At 52.5% G+C, this 22,605-nt stretch overlaps 1 protein-coding gene across 4 annotated transcripts in view; it reads left to right on the forward strand.

Annotated features, from left to right (window-relative positions):
• Nwd1 (NACHT and WD repeat domain containing 1) overlaps positions 1-22,286 on the forward strand; it is a 131,814-nt gene extending 109,528 nt beyond the window's left edge. For 3 of the 4 annotated variants that reach the window (XM_057752605.1, XM_057752606.1, XM_057752608.1), the window contains 14 exons: positions 3,779-3,898; positions 5,749-5,838; positions 6,047-6,165; positions 9,061-9,268; positions 9,748-9,864; positions 12,040-12,278; positions 13,199-13,382; positions 15,511-16,051; positions 16,209-16,378; positions 18,603-18,776; positions 18,984-19,076; positions 20,660-20,754; positions 21,014-21,218; positions 21,340-22,286. In XM_057752605.1, the coding sequence (XP_057608588.1) occupies positions 3,779-3,898; positions 5,749-5,838; positions 6,047-6,165; positions 9,061-9,268; positions 9,748-9,864; positions 12,040-12,278; positions 13,199-13,382; positions 15,511-16,051; positions 16,209-16,378; positions 18,603-18,776; positions 18,984-19,076; positions 20,660-20,754; positions 21,014-21,218; positions 21,340-21,570 (2,586 nt within the window). In that variant the 3' untranslated portion in view covers positions 21,571-22,286. Of the gene's footprint in view, positions 1-3,778; positions 3,899-4,126; positions 4,307-5,748; positions 5,839-6,046; positions 6,166-9,060; positions 9,269-9,747; positions 9,865-12,039; positions 12,279-13,198; positions 13,383-15,510; positions 16,052-16,208; positions 16,379-18,602; positions 18,777-18,983; positions 19,077-20,659; positions 20,755-21,013; positions 21,219-21,339 lie in introns of those variants that run through there. The other variant, XM_057752609.1, reaches the window with a different exon arrangement.
• Positions 22,287-22,605: the final 319 nt, after the last annotated feature.

Below are 22,605 nucleotides of genomic sequence, written 5' to 3' on the forward strand. Positions count from 1 at the left end.
CTCCCTCTGGACCCCATAATAATATGCAGGAGAGGGGTGTCACTTCCAGGGCCCCGAAGGCATGGCTGCAGATTACATACATGTTAGGGTAGTTTCCTGTCATCTGCTACTCAAACTAGGAATGGTATTTGGGTCTTGTCCCTAGATATGGGTGCTGCATCTGAGCAGCATGGCTGTTTCTCAGCACCCCTTGGAATTGGGAGCCTATGTCATCCTCCACTGCCTTTCCCTGAGCTACCCCTGATAGCATGGAATTGATAAAGTCAGGGAGCAGTGGACCTTGAAACTGAGGGGCTCATAGCCCTTACATAAGTCTTACTTCTTTAAGGTCTTGCAGACTGTATGGGTAATTCTGACCCCCTAGGCTAGTGGTGAAATGGGCTTAGTAGCCAGTTCAACTAGTAGCTAGCCTGAGGCCCTGGTTCCATCCTAGCCCACAGGAAAGCCAAAAACACCAAACAGCTTGTCTGCTGGGCCAGGTTGATGGTGCAAACCTTTAATCCCTCACTCTGAAGGCACAGATAGGTGGATATCTGAGTTCTAGGCCACCAAGGGCTACGTACTAATAAGCAGAAACCCAGGACAAATGGCTAACTGAGGTGCCTATTTAACATAGTGAAGCCGACACTGGCCACTAGTCTCTCAGCGTGGCCGGTACTGCCTGTTAGAGTCCTCGCTCCTCTGCCTTTCTCGCCCTGGGGGCTCTGATCCCTTTCTAACTTGACATTTTGGACATGCAGTCTTTTGACACCTGGGTGACGCCATTCCTGGGCCTCTTGGTCTGTGAGTCTGTATGTATATATGCACACGTGTGTGTCTCCTCACCAGGTGAAGAGAAAAAGGAAGAACGTGGACATGAGCACTCCCAGGAGGGTGGAGGAGAAGGTTTATTGTAGCTATGAGGGAGAACAGAGCCAGAGGCATCTGGAGTGGTTGGTCCAGATTGAACGTGGCTGTGGGGGTGCCAAGAGTGGGAGAAGAGACAGAGTACCTGGGAGGGAAGTGCTCAGAGGATTCTGGAAGACAGGTACTGGCTGTGTTAAATAGGCGCCTCAGTTAACATTCATCCAGGTTTTCTTTGAGGCCTAACAAGAATAACAGTTGTATAATAAAGGAACAGCTCCTGTGTGGGAGGCAGAGGCAGGTGGATCTCTGAATTCAAGGCCAGCCTGGTCTACAGAGCAAGTTCCAGACAGCCAAGGCTGCACAGAGAAGCCCTGTCTTGAAAAACATACAAAAGAAACACTCCGGGGCTGGAGAGATGGATCAGAGGTTAAGAGCACTGGCTGCTCTTCAGGAGGTCCTTGAGTTCAATTCCCAGCAACCACATGGTGGCTCACAGCCATCTATAATGAGATCTGGTGCCCTCTTCTGGCCTGCAGGCATACATGGAGGCAGAACACTGTGTACATAATAAAGAAATAAATCTTTAAAAAAAAAGAATTTGGAAATTAAAAAAAAAACCAAAAAACACTCCGGAACCAGCAGTCCCTGTTTGTGGAACTGGAGAAACTTTGTCCTCTGCGCTTCTTCCTCTGTTGCTGCTGTGACTGAGAGTCCACAGTGTCCCGGCCTCTGACATAACAGTCAGTGCGGCGTGTGGAGAGCTGTCCTGTACACCGAGGCAGAGGTTACAGACCTTTGCATTATTCGTTTTAAGCCAGGGATAAACTGCTGTCACCCTTACTAAATCTGGCTGTTCAGGACCCAGTCGGACCCAAGTGGCCTTAGTGTAGAATCAGCCCTGTTCTAGTAGCTTGAAAATAGGCAGCCTCTTGTGACCTCAGCAGAGTAAATGGGTGTGGCTGTCTGTCAGTAAAACCTTACTTACAAAGTGGACTGTTTACAGAGTGAATGGACTGGCTGCAAAACAGTAAAACCTCACTTACAGAATGAATAGCTGTGCCCGTTGGCCAGAGACCCTGTGTGAGTGAGGCCATGCAGCCCTGATTTGTTGTCTGTCAGGCAAAGAACATTAACAGCTAGAGTGAGGAGCATGTAGGCTCTGGTAGGTCGAGCAGTGCTGAATGCCCTAAAGCCAGGCTGGTTGTCAAGCGTCAGGTCACCTTTGAGAGCCCACACCACTCTGTTCCGGCCCTCACCTGCCTCTTCAGAACTGGAAGTTTGGAGCTTTAAGGATTCCAGTGAAGAATTCTTGGAAATACCACTGTACTTGGAATTCCTGGAACAGTGTGGAGTCTTTGACTAATTGAGCTATTTATTTTGAGATAGGGTTTGGCTATGTAGTTTACACTATTTCAAACTGGTGCTTCTCCTGCCTCAGTCTTCTCAGGGCCAAGATAACAGCAACGTACCACCACGCCTGGCTGTTAGACTTAGGGGGTTTGTCTTACCATGACTGAAGTTAGTGTTGTAAAAATTTTCCCCTCTCAAATAAGTTTTTCCTCCAGAGATGATCCCATTAAGATGTGTCTGCAGAGTAGTACTGTGTGCCTGCTGTCCAGTGCTCTTCTGAGTCTTAGAAACAGTAGCAAATGGCTTTCTGCTGCCTCTGCCTTTTGTGGTTTTTCTCCTTTGTTTTCCTTTTTATCCCTTGTGTTGTGTTTAACCTGCCACAGCAGCAGCAGCGCTCTGCTATCGTTGGTTCTGTTTGGGTACACAGTTACTTCATTTGCCCACAGTCGTCTGTATGTCTAGGTCCCATGGTGGTGTGGAGTGGGGAACAGTGGTGTTAGAATGTCTTTATGATTTCCGGGAGGAGGAGCATCCTTGCCCTGTCCGTTGGTTAAAACTTGCTCCAACCACTGTGTGTATTGGCACACACCTTTAATCCCAGGCAGAGGCAGGCAGATCTCTGTGAGTTCAAGGCCAGCCTGGTCTACAGAGCAATTTCCAGGACTCCAAAGCTACACAGAAAAACTCTCTCAAAAAAACCAAAAAAAATAAATAAACAAAAAACCCACAAAACAAAAGATCCAAAAAACTTGCTCTAAACCCCCTCCCCACACACAATCCAGCACAGAACAAGGCCACTTCCTAAGCATGTTCTGTCGTGCATAACAAATAATCCAGGGGCTGGAGAGATGGCTCAGTGGTTAAGAGCACTGCCTGCTCTTCCAAAGGTCCTGAGTTCAATTCCCAGCAACCACATGGTGGCTCACAACCATCTGTAATGAGGTCTGGTGCCCTCTTCTGGCCTGCAGGCATACACACAAACAGAATATTGTATACATAATAAGTAAATAAAATAAATATTTAAAAAAAAAAAAAAAAAGCCGGGCGATGGTGGCGCACGCCTTTAATCCCAGCACTCGGGAGGCAGAGGCAGGCGGATCTCTGTGAGTTCGAGACCAGCCTGGTCTACAGAGCTAGTTCCAGGACAGGCTCCAAAGCCACAGAGAAACCTTGTCTCGAAAAAAAAAAAAAAAAAACAAATAATCCACAACCTGGTTCCAAGCCCCCACTATTGACCTGGATGACGTCAGCTGCTGTTGATGTCCTTTTGCTGCTGGGGCTGTGTGCGGCTGCCTCTCCCCTACCTAGAATGCTTTGTGTTCTCTGTAGACAACACCAGGGGCCATGTACCTGGACACACTCAGTTGTGCTCCCAAGCCCACAGGAAGCTTTCTTGCAGCTGTGTGTGACATTCACCCAGTGATCAAGTATACTTGATCTCTGCCCTGGAAAATAAGACCACTCAGAGGCAGTCAGTGCCTCCCAGGGCTACATGGCAAAGGAGAATTGAATGCATGTGTACATGTCCACATGGGCCATCTCCCTTCCTCCAGTCTGACCACCTCCTGCATTTTGTCCTTAGTTCACAGGCAGTGGGCCATGTGAGATGAACAGCGTACAGAAGAATGAGGAGAAGAGTCTGGAACACAGCAAGAAGCGCTCACGGCCCTCACTCCTGCGCCCTGTGTCTGCTCCTGCCAAGGTAACTGTCCATGTGTGGGTTCCTGCTGCACATGACGGGAGTGGTATGGAGAGGCCCAAGAGCAGGGGACCCCCGGGGCCAGAGACTAGCTGCTAGAAAGGACGGCCACTGCCCTGGTGCTCCTTCACCCGCTCTCCTGCCCTGAGGTTGTGAGGAGGAAGGGGGAGTTGGAAGGAAAGGCGTGGCGCGCTGTTGATTCTCCTTTTCACTGTCGTGACTCTTTCGTAGGTGGGGCTGCAATTGAAATGTGCAGTTGTATGGTTTGGTTACTGCACAGCTGAGGAGTGAAGGTGGCTGACAACAGTTCCTGTCCCGCTCATCACCCCGTGATGGTGGATCTCTAGTCCTAGCTCTGTTCACTAGCTGTCTTTCTATAGTAATAAAGATTTTTGGCATTCTGTTTATTTAGTTATGTGCAGCAGTGTCAACCTCAAGTCGCAATTCATTACTATTACTGGTATCTTGACTCCCAGACTGTCCTGGACAGGCCAGTGGGACCCCTTCAGGCTGCCCTTGGGTCTCCTACCATGTCCATCTTTTTCACCCTTACCCCACTCTTGAGGATGGCTATACAGCAGGATGCTTCATGCCATGGGCTTGGGTCAAATGCAGGTCCAAGTCTGGTTTATCCATCTGTGTGTCTGAGAGAGAGAAGAATGAAAATGAGACATGTCTCAGAGATCAGAAGACAACTTAAGACTCACTTGAAAGCCTCAAGCGTGCAACAGGCAGTTATTTCCCCTGTCCCAGTGACCAATTTAGAGACAAGTGTCTGCACCCAGCTTTAGACCTGGCTCCGACCCAGTATGCCTATGGTGTTGCCCCCTCCCTGCCCTCTGGTCACCCTCTGGCCCACAGGACGGACAGGAGCTACAGTGTCTGTGTCCCCAAGTCCAGGGTAAAGGAAGGCTGAACTGAGCTCATTGGCCCAGTGCTTTCTCAGGTCGCTGAGTTGAAGCCCCAGGATACAGCACTAACATTTACTGAGCATGCCCCTGCTCCGAGTTTCTCCAGTGCACATGCGCAGTTTCCATGTTCTGTTTCCTCGGTGTTTGCCTGCCCTTTCCCCAGTATCAGTCAACCTGCACAATGACCTGACCTCCATTTTCCCAGTCCGTGCACATGTGGGGCCCTGGCTTCCCATTTTCCCAGTCCATGTCTGTAAACATGCTCAAAGCTCTAGGTTATATTTCCCATAGTGAGTGAGTGCCGCTTTGAGAGCGCTCATGCGCAAAGCTCTGAATGCCATTTTCCCAGCCCATGTCTTCCAAGCTTGCAGGAGGTCTTTAGGTTCTATTTCCCTGTTTCTGCAGAACATGCGCCATGCCATGGTTCCGTTTCCCCTGTAAGCATTGGCGTAATACTTGTGAGGCCTGAATTCTATTTCCCTAGTACTTAACTGCACATGCATGAGACCCTGGGTTCATAAATATCCCCCCCTCCCCCCCCTTCAATCATGTACAGGCTCTGTGCCCTCCCTTGCTCTTGTGGGGCTTAGACCATTACTGCACATGCCCGTGACCCAGATCTTCTCCACAGCCTTCCAAGTGTGCTCAGCGCCAGGTTCGATTCTCAGGTCGGCAGAAAATAAGCCATAGCAGGAATCTAAGACCCCAGATCTGGCAGGGTGCTGCTGTGGGCTTGCTTCTCCTCAGGTCCTGAGTTGCTCCCCAACCCCCACATCACACTGGGCCAAGGCAGGAACAGCATCTTAATGCTGGGCAGCAGACCTCACCTGGGGTCCTGGGGACAGGGCCCTGCCAACTGCATTTGGTGCTTCCCTGGGTTCCGTGTACCCCACATTGCCTGTGGCAGGGATTCACCATTAAGCTGAGGGTTTCTCTCTGCAGAAGAAGATGAAGCTCCGGGGCACCAAAGACCTGTCCATTGCTGCCGTGGGGAAGTACGGCACACTGCAGGAGTTCTCCTTCTTTGATAAGGTGAGCGAGAGCCAATCCTTCCAGGCACAACCGCTTCCTGACGACAGGGTCCGGAAGCAAGGCTGCCGTAGTGCCTGGGAGAGGACAGCGTAGGCTGCAGAGCTCTCCCAAACAGTTCAGGGCCATACACATCCACGCCCTGCACGCACACATATACATCAGCTTCTGCAGTAGTATCCCTAGCCTCAGACTCTCCGTATTCCCACAGGTGCGCAGGGTGCTGAAGAGCCAGGAGGTGTATGAGAACTTTCTGCGCTGCATTGCGCTCTTCAACCAGGAGCTGGTGTCCGGCTCTGAGCTGCTGCAGCTTGTCAGCCCGTTTCTGGGGTGAGTGGCTTCCACCCATCCCACACATAGACCCAGGGAAGTGAGCCGGGAAGTGTTTGTGCATTTCTTTTAAACATTGCCTTGTTTCCTATGTGTGCACAGGTGAAGACCAGAGGACACGTTCTTGTCTGGGTTCTCTCCCACCATGTGGGTCTCAGGAAGCTAACTCAGATTGAGACTTGGCAGTGAGCCCCTGACCCACCTGTCATTTTCCTCATTGGTTGGCTGAAGTTGTTCCCCAGTTATTGTTGATAGGCTCACATTTGTTTAAAGCAGGTCCCTAGCGTGAGTATTGCAGCTCAGGTGGAAAGGGACCCTGGCAGGCGGGAGCCAAGGACCAGCACAGGTCACAGTACCATAGCAGCTTACAGCCCTGCTCTAGGGAAAGGTTTCCCCAGTGTGACAGCCCTGCTGCGGCAGGAGAGGCTTCCCCAGCCAAGTTGTTACAGTTGTTACAGCTGTGGTGTGCCACAGTGTAGGACTCTGCTCTGCTAGGGGAAGGTTTGCCCAGCGAAAGTGTTAGCTCGGTTTGGGGGAAAGGTCTCTCCCAAACCTCATTCAAGAGGTTTATTGGGAGGGAAGAACCCAGGAGAGTGGCTGCCTCTGCCAGGGTGGAAAAAAGGCAGCAGCAAATGGAACAGGGTTTATATAAGGCTACTCAGGGGCGGAGTTTTTCCAGGAAGATTTTCAAGGTAAGAATTGGTCAGATTTCAGTCCCTTGAGCTCAGCTTGGCTAGATCTCTGCTCAGGGATTAGTTGGTTTTCTGCTTAGTTGGTGAGGAGCAGAGTTGGCTTTGACTTCATGGCCAAAGTGTGTTTCTTTCAGTGGTCCTTGTTAACCTTTTGGCTCTAATTTTGGGGCCAAGGCACCGACTCTGATTCTATGGCCAAAGTGTGTTTCTTTGGCACTGGTTTCAGAGCCAGGGTGGGTTTCTTTCCCTGGCTCTGGTTTCAGGGCCAAGGGTGGGTTTCTTTGGCTGGCCCTTTTTCCTTACGCCTACTGCTAGGTGGTCACAACAGCTGACAGTCCCTGGGCTCCAGTGACCTTGTTCACTGTGTATGGACAGTGCCTTTTCTCGGATTATGGCTCTGACCTTATGATGTGTGATCTGAAGGTTGTAGATGTGGATATTTGGGGGCTGGTGATACACAGTTCCTCCCTTGCAGGATGCTGGGCAGTGGCATTAAAGGCAGCTTCTTGGTAATAACCCTCCCAGTACAGCTTGTGTCTGTAGTATGCTGAGTTGTGAGTTCACATTTTAGTGATATTCTCTCTTTTTTCAAGTTCTTACAGTATTGATATTGTGTTGCGCATATTGTCCAAGTTGCCCTCCTGCAGGTGATGAGTCCACTGACCTCACATCATACGTGCCCTCCCTACAACAGTAAAATACACAAAACTCAAATTTAAAGGTCTTAGTTTTTTAAAAAAATTAACAGAATTTTAGGTAGCATTGGATGTCAGTTGCTGTAAAATTGTCCCATTAACATGTGTCCTACTTCTGTCCTGACTTCTGAGAATGAATTCACAGGGGCCTTTTGGGGAGGGGTCCCCCTCATGAGGGAGGGAGACTTCACCCAGGAAGATAGCCACAGTGGACACAGCTACTCTCTGTTCTGCTGTGTGCCAATAAAGCTTTATTTACAGACGCAGTCCATGGGCTGATTGGCTGCCGTGTGTGATACCCTAGGCTCCTGCTGTTGGAGTCCAGGTTCAGCCTCCTGAGACTGGACCAGTCAGCAGAGTCACCTAGGGAACAGTGCAAGGGAGGCCGACACAGCCTGCCCCAGGACGCCAGCACAGGATAGGGAGCTTAGTGATACCTGTGGCCATGTGAGGGATGACTAGCAGCAGGTCAGGGGACAGCCAGCAACTGGAGGACTGATGTCAGGGCTCAAGGGGCAAGACTGGCGTCTATCTGTTTGAATAGCTTAAATGAGTTCATTTCTAGCCTAGAACATTCCAGACTGTAGCTTAGGCATAGTTGGCTGTGAACCTCTGCAGGTGACTTACTGGCCACAGAGCTCTTGGTATTTTTTGTTTTGTTTTTCCCTTCTGTTTGTTTTTTTTTTTTTAAGATTTATTTATTCATTTATTATATATACAGTGTTCTGTCTGCATGTGCACCTGCAGGCCAGAAGAGGGCACCAGACCCCATTTACAGATGGTTGTGAGCCACCATGTGGTTGCTGGGAATTGAACTCAGGACCTCTGGAAGAACAGCCAATGCTCTTAACCGCTGAGCCATCTCTCCAGCCCCTCCCTTCTGTTTTTTGTTTGCTTGTTTGTTTCTTTTTCTTTGAGACAGGGTCTCTCTCATAGCTCTGGCTATGCTGGAACTCACTATGTAGACCAGGCTGGCCTAAAACTTACAGAGATCTATCTGCCTCTGCCTCCTGATTTAATCTGCTGGGATTAAAGCTGTGTTACTACACCCAGCTTTGTTTCTTTTTGATTTTTAATTAATTTTTATTTTATGTGCATTGGTGTTTTGCCTGCATGTTTGTGTGAGGATATCACATCCCCTGGAACTAGAATTACAGACAGTTGTGAGCTGATATGTGGGTGAACCTGAATCCTCTGGAAGAGCAGCCGGTGCTCTTAACTGCTGAGCTGTCTCTCCAGCCCCCCTCCCCCCGCTTTGTTTTTTTGTTTTTAAGTTAGAGGACAGAAAATGAAGGCAGGGGCCCACAGAGGTTATTCTCATTGTGCTTTGTGGTCTAGTGCAGCTGGCAAGATCTGTAGCTGTAAGAGGGGGTGGACCCTCCTCCCTTCCCAGCATCGAGTTCTGAATCAGACCGTCTTTGAAGTTGCACACGCACAGGGCCATCTTCATGACTTTAGGTCATTGTCAGGAGGCAGTGCCCACTTACAATTTCTATCTGTCTTTGAAGGAAATTTCCAGAGCTCTTCGCACAGTTTAAGTCCTTCCTGGGAGTGAAAGAGCTGTCCTTTGCGCCACCCATGAGTGACCGCTCTGGAGACGGCATTAGCAGAGAAATTGACTACGCGTCTTGTAAGCGAATTGGATCCAGCTATCGGGCACTTCCCAAGACCTACCAGCAGCCCAAGTGCAGCGGGAGGACAGCCATCTGCAAGGAGGTCAGCCGCTGTCCACAGGCCAGTCTGGGAGGTCATTTTCTTAACTGAAGTTCCCTCTTCTCAGATGACTCGAGCTTCTGTCAAGTTGACATAAAACTAGCCAGGACACCATATGTGTTCAGTGTGACTCTCGTCAGGTTTGGAGTCCTCAAGAGGGAACTCAGGAATCCGACTGAAGTCCAGACAGTTTGAGGGTCTGTAAAGTACTGAAAAGTACACTCGTCCACTGCTGTGTTTGTCAGTAAAGCTTTGCTAGCTGACAGCAGGCCTGTGGCTACTTTTGTGGGACAAAGGCCAAGTTGTTGAAGACAGAGCACCCAGCGCATGAAGGTTCAAGCCCATCGTGCTGGGTGCTTGGCTGTGAGACACTGTTGTGTGCTCAGCACCACAGCTGCAGCTTGCCTAGGAGCAGCTAGAGAGGGAAGTAGCTGCTCATCGTCTGTACCAGCATGCTTACTGACACTCCTCTCCCTGGCCAGGTTCTGAATGACACATGGGTGTCCTTCCCGTCCTGGTCTGAAGACTCTACCTTTGTCAGCTCCAAGAAGACACCCTATGAGGAGCAGCTGCATCGCTGTGAGGATGAGAGGTTTGAGGTAGGTGAAGCTACATGTCTAACCCACCTACACCCCTGCCTGCCTGTCCTGCCTGCCCTCTCTCCCCAGCTCAGTGTCTTCATAGTGCAACCCAGAACCGAAGTCTCTCTCCCCTGCCACTCAGAGCCCCTTGCTGGCCAGCTCTGCCAGCTGTGGAGCTCTCAGCACAGCACTACCCTCTCTTTCAGCTAAAGACAGTGGAAGCTGGAGAGATGGCTGCTCTTCCAGAGGTCCTGAGTTCAATTCTCAGCAACCACATGGTGGCTCACAGCCATCTATAATGAGATCTGGTGCCCACTTCTGGCGTACAGGTTTATATGCCGAGCACTCACACATAAAATATAAATAAATTTAAAAGGGCTGGAGAGATGGCTCAGAGGTTAAGAGCATTGCCTGCTCTTCCAAAGGTCCTGAGTTCAATTCCCAGCAACCACATGGTGGCTCACAACCATCTGTAATGGGGTCTGGTGCCCTCTTCTGGCCTGAAGGCATAAACACAGACAGAATATTGTATACATAATAAATAAATAAATATTTAAATAAATAAATAAATAAAATAGATTTAAAAAATCAACTAAAGACAGTGGGTTAGTTAACTTAAAACTTTGTTAGCTTTATTTTTATTGATGCTGAAATTGAGCTTTCATCCCTCATTGAGTGTCCCTCCTGGGGACAGACAGAAACCACCCCTCCTATCCCAAAATTCACATGTCTTCTTGTTGATTCCGTTTTATTTATTTCTAAGATTTACTTATTTTTGTTTTTTGTGTGTGGGTGTTCGCCTGCATGTAGGTCTGTGCACCATATGTGTCTGGTGCCAACAGAAGCCAGAAGAGGCTACTGGATCCCCTGGAACTGGACAGTTGTGAGCCACCCTGTGGATGCTGGGAATTAAACCTCAGTCCCCTGGAAGAGCAGCCAGCTCTCCAGCCTTTGGTTTCCTTTTGAAACTGTCTCTCTTTGTAGCATAGGCTGGTGTACAATTTGTGATCCTCCTGCCTCAGCCTTCTGAGTGCTAGGATGATGGGGGCGGGCACACTCCCCGCCCCAGGTCCTGACAGTCCTGTGTACATGTGTTTCTGTCTTTGTGCTATGCCACGATTCCTGTGGGTAAGGCAGCTGCTGGGAAGTGGTGAAGCCTGGCTTTGGTATCTATCCCATAGTGGGAGGGACCCAAAGGAGCCCAATTGTGCTTTTTCTCCCCCTTCCTGAGCAGTGCCGCCCACCCATGAGGGCAGCCTGTGCCTGAAGCACCTCTTCAAAGTCCTATGTTCTGTTTGAGACAAAGTTGTCTTAGAATGCACAAGTCTCCTTCTTCTGCCTCTCATGTGCTGGGGTTATGGACCTGTGCTAAGCGCAGCTTCCTGTTAATGCTGCCACACCAACCTCTAAACTTCAGTGTGAGTTTGGGAGGGGATGGTGATCAAACTGTAGTGAAAAATGTGTGTGTGCAACTGAGTGTATCTATGAGTAAGGTTCTACCAGTGGTGGAGTCGAGGCCTGAGCCACACATCCCCCTGATCTCTCTGCTATTCTAATAATCAGTAGTCATACTCAGCCTGCCCTTCCCTCCTCCTGTGCACTCCCTTCTGTCCCATCCTCCACTGCACGATCGTTTCCAGATAGACAGACGCAGTTTGTGTGGCAGCAAAGGTAAGAGGATTGCCTGCGTCCCTGCCTCTGAAAGATGAGAAAATGAACAAGGGCCTGGAAAGAGGACTCAGCAGTTAAGAGTGCTGACTGTTCTTGCAGAGACCATGGTTTAGGTTCCAGGACCCACTTTGGGCAGCTTACATCCTCCTGTAATACCAGCTCCACGGGGTCCAACAGCACCTTCTGGCCTCCAGAGGTACTGCACTCACTTGCACATACCCACACACAGATTTACACATAGGTGCAAAGTTAAAAATGAAATAAATCATTAAGAAAGCCAGCAAGTGAATAGAAAGTATAAATGATGTCACAGGGTAGGCACTATGGTGCTCAGGCACCCCGTGAAGTGGTATGTACCACTTGCTGTATCATTGTAACTGCATCCTCCCTACATGGTGTGCATGGTGGGCGCCCATGCTCACGGGCTCCATTGACAGCTCCTGACCACCCACCATACCACCACGATCACCTTCGCACAGCTACTGAGGCCCCAGTGCTGACCATACCTGGCCCTCCCTGCAGTTAGACGTTGTCCTGGAGACCAACCTGGCCACCATCCGCGTGCTGGAGAGCGTGCAGAAGAAGTTGTCGAGGATGGCACCTGAGGACCAGGAGAAGCTCCGCCTGGATGACTGCCTGGGCGGCACATCAGAGGTGATCCAGCGCCGAGCCATCCACCGCATCTATGGTGACAAGGCCCCCGAAGTCATCGAGAGCCTCAAGAGGAACCCTGTCACCGCTGTGCCTGTTGTTCTGAAAAGGTGTCCCTCCTTTCCACTTCCCTCCCTGACTCGGAGCTACTAGGGTTCCTGACCAATGGTGTCACCTGACCTCTCCCACACTCTAGTCCTGAACAGAGTCTTGACAGCCAGACTCCCAGACATCTGTTGTGGTCACATCTGTCTTCAGGTGTAGATATGCATTCTCATTTTGGGGGTGGTTCTGGGACCCTCCAGACCCTTTTAGAATTTGATTCAGTGCTTACATAAAGCCTACACCTTGTCCATGCCTAGGCGTTACCCCTAGGTGACTTAGAACACTGGTGGTAGTCTACATGCTATGTATTCCTGCTTAGGTGTGCTTGACTCCTGGGATGTGAAGGGCAGACTGTGACTATAAAACACAGACCTCCCCAACCTCCGTCTCCTGACGGTGCTGTCAGCTGAGTAGGCAGCAGGAGAGATGCTCAGCAGCCAGAGGACCCACATGGCTGCTCACCGCTGTCTGTAATTCAGGGGCACCAGGCATGCACACATATAAAATAATCTTTTTTTTTTAAGTAGCCGTTTTGGCTATGTGGGACTACTGCCCCTCCCATTCCCTCTGTGTGGTTTTGGGGTTTTGTTTGTTTGTTTAGGTGATATGGTCTTATGTAGCCCAGGCTTGGACTTATTTACCATGTGCCCATGGCTAGCCTTCTGACTCTAGGTCCTGAGTGCTGGAATGACATCCTGCACCACCATTCTGTGCTCTTTTGTTTTGGGGTTTTTTTTGGATTTTTGGGGTTTTTTTGTTTTGTTTTGTTTTGTTTGAGACAGGGTTTCCCTGGGTAATAGCTCTGGCTGTCTGAAACTTGCTCTATAGTCCAGGCTGACCTAGAACTCACAGAGATCCATTTGCCTGTGTCTCCCAAGTGCTGGGGTTAAAGGCATGTATCAACGCTGAGCTCCGCTCCCCACAGGCTGAAGGCCAAGGAAGAGGAGTGGCGGGAGGCCCAGCAGGGCTTCAACAAAATCTGGCGCGAGCAGTATGAGAAGGCGTACCTCAAGTCCCTGGACCACCAGGCCGTGAACTTCAAGCAGAATGACACCAAGGCTCTGCGCTCCAAGAGTCTGCTCAATGAGATCGAAAGTGTCTATGACGAGGTGAGGTGCCTGGGCAGAGACCTCACCCCTGGCCTGCAGAGCCCTTGCCTTGCAGTGGGGACTGGGGTGTGAAAGGCTGCTGCCTGCTAGACTTTGCCCTGGGCTTCTCTGCTGTGCAGATGGAGTTTTCGGTTTGTATGAGAGTGAATGTAAGTACAGGTATCCTTGGGGGCCAGAGGCTTATTCTCCTCTTAGAGCTGGAGTTCTAGCTGACCGTGGGCTACCTGAAGCCCAGCTCAGGTCCTCCGCAAGGAGATGAAGCACTCTTAGCTCCAGCCTCCATAGTGTGACCTTTGAGGGCAGATGTGGTGGCTTGGGTAGAGCACTTGCCTAATTTGAGACAACACATGGGGAAAAGATTGTTGAGGGGTCCACATATTCGTATCCAGACTCTATCCCTGTGATAAGCATTTGAGAGAAGCCATTCAACAAGACGAAGGTTGGTGTTGGCTCATAGTTTGGGACACCTCAGCTTGTCTGCCTAGCTCCTCTGTTTTAGACCGCTCACAAGTTGGCAGCATCATCGTAAAGGGAGAGGAGCACAGACAAGAACCCTCCGAGGTATCACCTGGGTACCCACCACCCTCACTCAGGCTCCGCCTGCCCCACTTACCAATAGCACCAATTAGGAAGCCATCATTAGGTCAGCTATCCGTGAGCCTCATAGGCCATTCACCTTGCAGTTGGCTCTGCCAACTGGGACCAGGGCATCCAGACTCCAGCATTGCCCTAATGCTTCCTGTTGCTGCGGTGACCACCATGACCACAAGCAACCTGGGGAGAAAGGGTTTATTAACCTTCAGGTCTATCATTGGTGTAGTTGGAACAGGAACTCTAGGTAGAGAAACACTGTTTACTAGCATGCTCCCCGTGGCTTGCTCAGCCTGCTTTCTGTACCCCAGAACCTTCTAGGGTAGTGCCACCTACAGTGAGCTGGGTCCGCCCACATGCCTGATGGGCTGGGCCAGTCTGGTGCAGATAGTCCCTCATCCAGTTTCCTCTTCCTAAGTGACTCTCATCTGTGTCAAGGTGACAACAACAACGAATGGAGCAAAGCACCGCCACATAAACAAAATAGGGGATTTGGGAGGCCAGGGGAAGCCCAGGGTGTGTGAGGCGCTCTGGTTGGTGGGGCATTGGGCCCACCTGGACTCTGGCCATGAGTGTCTGACCTCTGGTGAGACCTGTGCTGGTAAACTGGGTCCTGCCTCAGATGGCACTTGAGGGACCCCCAGAGCTTCACCATGCACTAACCAGTGAGCTGAGGTGACACCCAGGCCACTCCTAAAAGCTCCCTGTCTAAGAGAGTGTCCCCAGAACTCAGATATGTCTGCCTCTCCATGCAGTGCCTGGAGTTGGTGCCCCCCAGAAGATGGCTACTTACAGAGGTGGCACCTGGGTGGGGAGGGGCAAGTAGTGGTGACCTTTAGGTTTGGGAACAGCACTACAAGGCAACACAGTGAGCAGCCAGCACACTCTAAGGCATGTGCTCAGCAGAAGGGAGCCTGGTCAGAGAGTAGACTAACAGAGGACTGAGGTCTCTAAAGGCCTGGGGCAGGTGCCCGTGCTATTGTTGCCCGAGGAGCAGGACAGGCGCAAGCTTGCTTCATGATGGTGGGTGATAGGAAGGCTATGGGGGATGTACTGCTAAGTGCAGTTCCAGCCCTGTAGAGTGGAGCTGAGTTTTTGAAGGACAGATGGTGAGGGCCCCTGGTATGCTCTTGGCCTCCCCCGGGGAGACCTCATCCATGGCCAGGTTTATGGGAAGCTCATCATCTCATTGCAGTCCTCTAACCTGTGAGAGAAGAGGGAGGGTGGGCGAGTGGCCTCCAGCTACTCAGGGTGTGTACCCTACTTGCCAAGGCCACTCATGCTTTCTTTTTTTTTTTTTTTTTTTTTTTTTTGGTTTTTCGAGACAGGGTTTTTCTGTGGTTTTTTGGAGCCTGTCCTGGAACTAGCTCTTGTAGACCACTGGTCTCGAACTCACAGAGATCCGCCTGCCTCTGCCTCCCGAGTGCTGGGATTAAAGGCGTGCGCCACCACCGCCCGGCCGCCACTCATGCTTTCTGAGGAGGCTGTTGGGCTGGAGATGGGGCTGGGGTGATTGGCATGTCTGTCACCCTTGCAGCACCAGGAGCAGCACTCAGAGGGCCGGAGTGCACCATCCAGCGAGCCACACCTCATCTTCGTGTACGAGGACCGGCAGATTCTGGAGGATGCGGCTGCGCTCATCAGCTACTATGTGAAGCGGCAGCCAGCCATCCAGAAGGAGGACCAGGGCACCATCCGCCAGCTGCTTCATCGTTTTCTGCCCAGCTTGTTCTTCTCGCAGCAGAGCCCTGGCGCCTCTGACGACTCCGCAGATGAGCGCGAGCGTGATGGGGAGCCCGAGCGCAGGCGGCCGGCCGATGAGAAGCCCCCAGCGGACACGCCACCCGAGCCTCCCAAGGCCCTGGACGACGTGTACAGCCTGTTCTTTGCAAACAACAACTGGTACTTCTTCCTGCGGCTGCACCAGACGCTGTGCGCACGCCTGCTCAAGATCTACCGGCAAGCGCAGAAGCAGCTGCTCGAGCATCGGCGTGAGCAGGAGCGGGAGCAGCTGCTGTGTGAGGGTCGCCGCGAGAAGGCCGCCGACCCTGCCATGGAGCTGCGCCTGAAGCAGCCCAGTGAGCATCAGGGCCCAGGCGCTGGGCCAGCCTCTGCCCCTTTAGGCCTCCTTGGTGGAGGGTGGTGGAGGATCCAGGGCCCTGACTATGCTGGAGAGTCCCTAGAGAGTCTGGGCTGCCCTTGCAGGTGAGTGAAGCCGCCGACCCCTCCCTCTAGGTGAGGTGGAGCTGGAGGAGTACTACCCGGCCTTCCTGGACATGGTGCGCAGCCTGCTGGAGGGGAGCATCGACCCCACTCAGTATGAGGACACCCTCCGCGAGATGTTCACCATCCATGCCTACATCGGCTTCACCATGGATAAGCTGGTGCAAAACATTGCTCGCCAGGTGAGGCTGGCCCGGGCAGGGCAGGCTGGGGATCTCTTTATCCCACCCTCTGTACTTGTCACCTTGGGAATTGTTCTTCTCAACACTTGGTCACATAGCAAGTCTTCCCTTTCGTTTCAGTGAGATGAAGTTCACACAACAGAATTAACGATTTCATAACGTTTAACACTGTTAACTGTCTCTAAGGCTAAGCCCCTGCACCCCAGCTCTTCCTACATCCAAAATGAGAGCCCCACACAAAGCTGTACCCTCTGGGGAAGAGTGTGCTTCTTGTGAGTTGAGTCAGTACCAGAAGTGCTTTAGAAAGCTGCTTCCTTCCAGTATTTCTTCATTTTACATATGTGTGTCTGGTCTGGACACACGAGAGCCACGGTGTGTGTGTTGTAAGACAGCTTGCAGGGCCTGGTTCTCTCCTTCCACTGGTCTGGGGGTTGAAGTCAGCTCAGGTCAACAGGCTTGGCTGCAAATGCCTTTACCCACTGAGCCATCCATCTCAGGGCCCCAGGACTTTAGAGGAAAAGCACACAAGTTCCAGATCTCCAGGGACCTCTCAGTGGGTTTTTGTGAGCAAAGCTTCCCCACCCTGACTCAAGCCATGTGGAAGTGGCTCATCCTCGCAGTGACCTCTGGGCTTGAGTGGCTGAGTCACCTCTGCAATGGGCTCTGCCCTGGTATGCGGCAGTGGTGCCTCCTAGTGGTGAGCGAGGCCACGCCCTGTCCCCACCTCTGGTTGCTGGATCCACTTTAGTTAATTTAAGCTCATGCTGCACTTCCTCAGTGGCTTGTGGTCTGACCTCTTGTGACCACTAGGGGAAGCCAGAGAGCCTGTCTTGCACCCATGTTGCTCTCAGCCCACCCTACCCCACCACATCACAGCCAGCAACTGTCATGGTCCCTCTATCCCTTCTCTTTGAGCACCTTTTCTTTCCTCCGTGTACCAGGAGTGAGTCTTCCTGTCCCTGTCACAGCAGTGGGAAACACAGCTTTCAGGGTTGCATGCACAGTGTCAGGGCCCCTGGAACAGCAGCCTTATTCTTGGCAGTAGATGACTGGACCAGGTCAGGCCCTTTTGTCAAAGCTTTTCCTAGGACTGAGGAGGTGGTTCACTCGATGAGAGTACTCGCTGTGTGCAAACACGAAGACCTCAGTTCAGTCGTACAAGCTGTAAGAAGCTGGGAATGGCAGCTCCTGTCTTAGGGTTTTACTGTGCTGTGGTGAAACATCAAGACCAGAACAAGCCAAGGAGAAAAGGATCAGATTTCAGCTTAGAGTTCCATGTAGAGTTCATCATCAAAAGCGGTGAGGGCAGGAACCTGGAGGCCATGGAGAGTGCTGCTTCCCCTAGCTTACTGAGCCTGCTTTCTTATGGAACCCAGGACCACCAGCCCGGGAGTGGAACCACCCACAATAGGCTGGGCCCTCCCCATCAATTGTAATTAGGAAAATGCCCACAGGCTGGCCTACGGCCTGTTCTTACAGAGGCATTTTCTCAGCTGAGGCTCCCTCCTCTCAGATGACTCCAGGTCCAGTAGGAGAATCCATCTTAAGGGAGTAAGACAGACAGCGATAGAGGAGGACTCGGCTGTCATCCACTCCTCCGCTGGCCTGTACGAGTGAACAAGTGTAAACGCACACACGTGCATGCGCGCACACACTCACCCTCTCATAGACTTAGAAACTGTTTTAAGGAAATAATGAAATTGAGTAAGGAGGACGGCGCTAGCTGTGGCTGTCAAATCCCTGTAGTGGCTGGCGAAGGGCCACCATGCAGGCACTGTGCCTACCTTGTCTGCAGCATTCCTGTTCCCTCTGTCCTGTCCTTGTGGAGATGGTGGGTGGGTAGATCTGGACCATCATCCCTGTGGTACCAAGTAGCACCTAAGTCCTGCCGACCTGGCCGACCTTTCTTTGTATTATGTTCTTCATAAAAATGGGTAAAACGACTGTTTTTCCCCACACATCTGGGAGGAAGGTTTAGATGAGGCACTGCTTTCTCCCTCAGTTTGCTGTTTGGTCTAGTCTGCTCTGGTCTGACTTGATCTGGTCTGGTCTACCTACCAAAAAAAAAAAAAGATTGTCATTTGTTCCATGTGATTTAGTCTTCACACCCCTAGCCCCCAGTCACAGACTTGTTTCCTGGGGTGTGTGGCTGGGGCCAGTGTCTCCAGGGGTGGTGGGCAGGCTGCAGGAGGTGGCAGTTGTGGCCTTGCTCTCTCCCTGCCAGCTTCACCACCTGGTGAGCGACGACGTGTGTCTGAAGGTGGTGGAGCTGTACCTGAATGAGCAGCAGCGAGGGGCAGCAGGCGGGAACCTGTCGTCCCGCTGTGTCCGTGCTGCCCGGGAGACAAGCTACCAGTGGAAGGCAGAGCGTTGCATGGCCGATGAGAACTGCTTCAAGGTGAGAGGCTTGTGCGGTGGCCTGGGGCTAAAGGCAAGGCCACTGGGAGAGGACTGGACACTGAGCAGGATGCCAGGGGCACTGTCACCACACTTGTGGGCCAGAAATGGTGGTAGCGCCTGCTGGGTCCCTCCTACAGGGCAGTGCCAGCACCTTGAAGGGTGTTAGGGCAGGTGATGAATGCTCAGGCTATGACCACCTCCCCAGGTAATGTTCCTGCAGCGCAGAGGACAGGTGATCATGACCATAGAGCTCCTGGACACCGAGGAGGCACAGGCAGAGGACCCTGTGGAGGTGCAGGTGAGTCTGCTCCCGTTGTCTGGGGTCAGCGTGAAGGTTGCCCCTGCAGCCTTCCTCCCGCCTACGCTCACACCACAGATGACAGTAGCACAGTCCTGGCCTCATCTCCTACTCTGCTTACAGTTAAAGACACACCCGTGTAAGCCCAAAGCCGTCACTAGGACCCTTCCTCTGCCTCCTGGGACCTTCCAGGGTCCCTGTGTGCCTGTCACTCAGTGTGAACACTCACTTCCTGAGCACACACAAGTGACCACAGGCCAAGACATTGCAAGAGTAGAGCCATACCCTCTTGTTCTGGATGACTGGGGTCCCAACCCTTAGAAGCGCTAAGAGGCCCCTCGTGATCTCTGCCACTTTTGAGGGCTCCAGTTGCCCTAGCCAGGTAATGGTGCACAGCTTTAACCCCAGCAGAGGAGGCAGAGGCAGGGAATCTCTGTGAGTTCGAGGCCGGCCTGGTCTACAAGAGCTCCTGGGGCTGTAGTTTGGTGGTGGACGCTTGCCTGGCATGGGCCAGGCCCTGAGTTCCACCCACGGTGCTGGAAAACAGAACATAAAAATGAAGACTGCCACCTTCTACAGCCCCACTTTGATTGCATGTGGAAAGGGCCTTTCTTGCAAATGAGGTCACACGTAGGTCCCAAGATGTGCACGCACACACACCCACACCCCAGGCCTCTCTCCACTCTTCCTCTTAGCCACAGTCTCTAGACAGATGTGAAATGTGAGGACCCTGGTAGCCACACCTTCCTGTCCTTGGCTGAACTGGCTAAGCACAGGGAGAGAGGAGGGAGGGAGTCCAGGCTAGACCTGAAGGCACATACCCATACCTCCTTGAAGACCAGGCTATCCCTGTTGCCTGCTGCAGTCAAAAGCCCTCTTCCCCACAGCCTCTATTCCCCAGCAGTTCCCTGCCCCACACATACAGGCTCCCCATGCAGGCAACACTCTAAGGAAGAGACATCCATACACCCCCTGCCCTCTTCCCTTCCCCCGTCAGGAGGAAACATTCCATGGAGTTTGGAGACTGTCCCGGTTGGCTTTCTGTTGCTGTGATAAACATCAGGACCAAAAGCAGCTAGGGGGGGAGAGAGGAATGTTTGGGTTTACATTGCCACACCGCAGTCAGTCCATCTAGGCAAACAGGCAGGAGCTTACTATCCTGCAACTTAGTTCCAGCTGCTGAGGAGTGGCTCTGCCCACAGTGTACTGGGCCCCCACAGACATGTCCACACGCTGATCTGATGGAGGCAATTCTTCAATTGAGGGTCCCTCTTCCTTGGAGGCTCTAGGCAGGGGCTCCACTTCTGAGCCACACCCCAGCCTTTTTATACCCTGCTGCCCTGCACTGTCCTCTTTGGTGAGACCCCGTGCGACAGCTGCCTGGACTTCCCCACGGAGGTGCGCCTGCAGGTCCCAGACCCAGAGTCACAGCAGAACCCTAGCTGGAGGCATCAGCCCCTCAGCCGTGTCTGGCCTCCTTATGTTTGGGGACTGGGTACAAACTCTTAGGATTTGGGATCCAGGATGAGAGGTGGGCCACCTTATCCCAGGGGACTCATAAGGTGTGTTTGTCCCATGCCTAGCACCTGGCTCGCTATGTGGAGCAGTACGTGGGGACTGAGGGTGCATCCAACTCGCCCACTGAGGGCTTCCTGCTGAAGCCGGTGTTCCTGCAGAGGTGAGTACAGGGCCCCACGTGTGCCACCTACCAGTGCCTGGTGTGCAGTGAGATATGGCATGGAACAAGGATGCGGGAGGTGTAGGGGGTATATCTTGGGCCGCCAGGAGGCTACCCCACCCCCAGGGAGCAAAAGGGGCAGCCATCAGCCTTGCTGAGAGAAGCTTCTGAAAATGGAGAGTAGGAGAACAAACGCATGCTAGGCAGTCACCGTCGCCTGGTCTTCCGGTGCCCGCAAGTCCCCTCCCTGTCCCCACAGGAACCTGAAGAAATTCCGGCGCTGGCAGTGTGAGCAGGTGCGTGCCCTGCGCGGTGAGGCCAAGAGCTCGTGGAAGCGGCTCATGGGCGTGGAGAGCGCTTGCGATGTGGACTGCCGCTTCCGCCTGGGCACACACAAGATGGTGTTCGTTGTCAACTCTGAGGACTACATGTACCGACGCGGGACGCTGTGCCGTGCCAAACAGGTGCTGCATCCACACCCACCTACCTGAGCCCTTGACCCCCACACTCTGAGCCCATGAACCGCATATCTGGGGCCCACCCTGCACCCCAGCCCCAGAAACTCACACACACACTCTCCCTCAGTTGCAGCCCCTAGTGCTGTTACGCCACCACCGCCACTTCGAGGAGTGGCACGGCCGCTGGCTGGAGGACAATGTGACTGTGGCTGCTGCAGGGCTGGTGCAGGACTGGCTGATGGGTGAGGAGGAAGAGGACATGGTGCCCTGCAAGACGCTCTGCGAGACTGCGCACGTGCACGGGCTGCCTGTGACGCGCTACCGCGTGCAGTACAGCCGTCGCCCTGCGTCACCGTGAGCAGCTGGAAGAGGCCCCAGCACGTGAACCCCACCCCCACCCCATGTGTGATGCCCCAACAGGGCCGTAGTCACTTTGAGCCCGAGGTCACAGCTTGACCTCAAACAAGCAGGAGCTGTATGTAGCTCTTGCAGTACAGCGCAGACCCTGGGCAACGGCGGGGGTCCCGCACGGGCAGCCCCTCCCGCAGAATTCTAGATGCTTATGCACAAGTATTTATTCCTTCCTGCGCTCGTAGTGGTTGTGACTTTCGCAGCAGCAGCTCCCCTGGCTTTCCACGGGTGAGACCTCCTTGTGGGCCCGCAAACCTCCCGCTGTCCAGCAGCTGCTCTCCGCAGGCTCCCATCGCTGTGCCAAACCCAAGGTTCCAGAGAGCACCTGTTCTCCATGTTTCCTGAACCGGTTTTTGACCCCGGGCCTGGGCACCCGGGAGCAGATGTGCCTACCCAGGCCCAACTGCGTGCCTCACAAGGGATCCACGGGCACCTTGAGCACATCCTAGTTTCCAGAGAAGGGCGTTGCTCATGGGGACCCCGAGCCCCAGGCCCCTCTGGGCCTCCATTCCCCAGCAAGGAGGCCAGGCACCTTCGCATGCTTCTGGGCAGCCACTCCTTAACGTTTTTGAGGAATTTATGTTCCGGCCTTGACCTCCCTTCGCAGCTGTTTTGAATGTAGTTTTCTTTTTCTATTTATTTGCACATTAAAGTTAAATATTGACGCCAAGCCTCGGGGTCCGCCCGTCATTTCCTACAGGAGTACTGGCCAGGTCTTGCCTATGTGTCTCAAGTGGTGTTAGCAGCCCGCTCCAGAGCCCTTACGCAGAAGAGCGGGAATTTCCTGAAATGACAGCAGCTCCCCTAACCTAGGACTGCTTTCCAGAATACTCCTTCCCACACCTGGGTTGTGCTTGTATAAACCATTTTGGGAGTGTGGCTGCCACAGTGACTGAAGGTACTGACGACCACAGTCCCATTCCCAGACCTCAAGGAGAGAACCAAGTCACACATACAAAACTACTTTAAACTGTAACAAGGT

Source organism: Chionomys nivalis, chromosome 20, assembly GCF_950005125.1.
Source record: "Chionomys nivalis chromosome 20, mChiNiv1.1, whole genome shotgun sequence".
NCBI lineage: Eukaryota > Metazoa > Chordata > Mammalia > Rodentia > Cricetidae > Chionomys > Chionomys nivalis.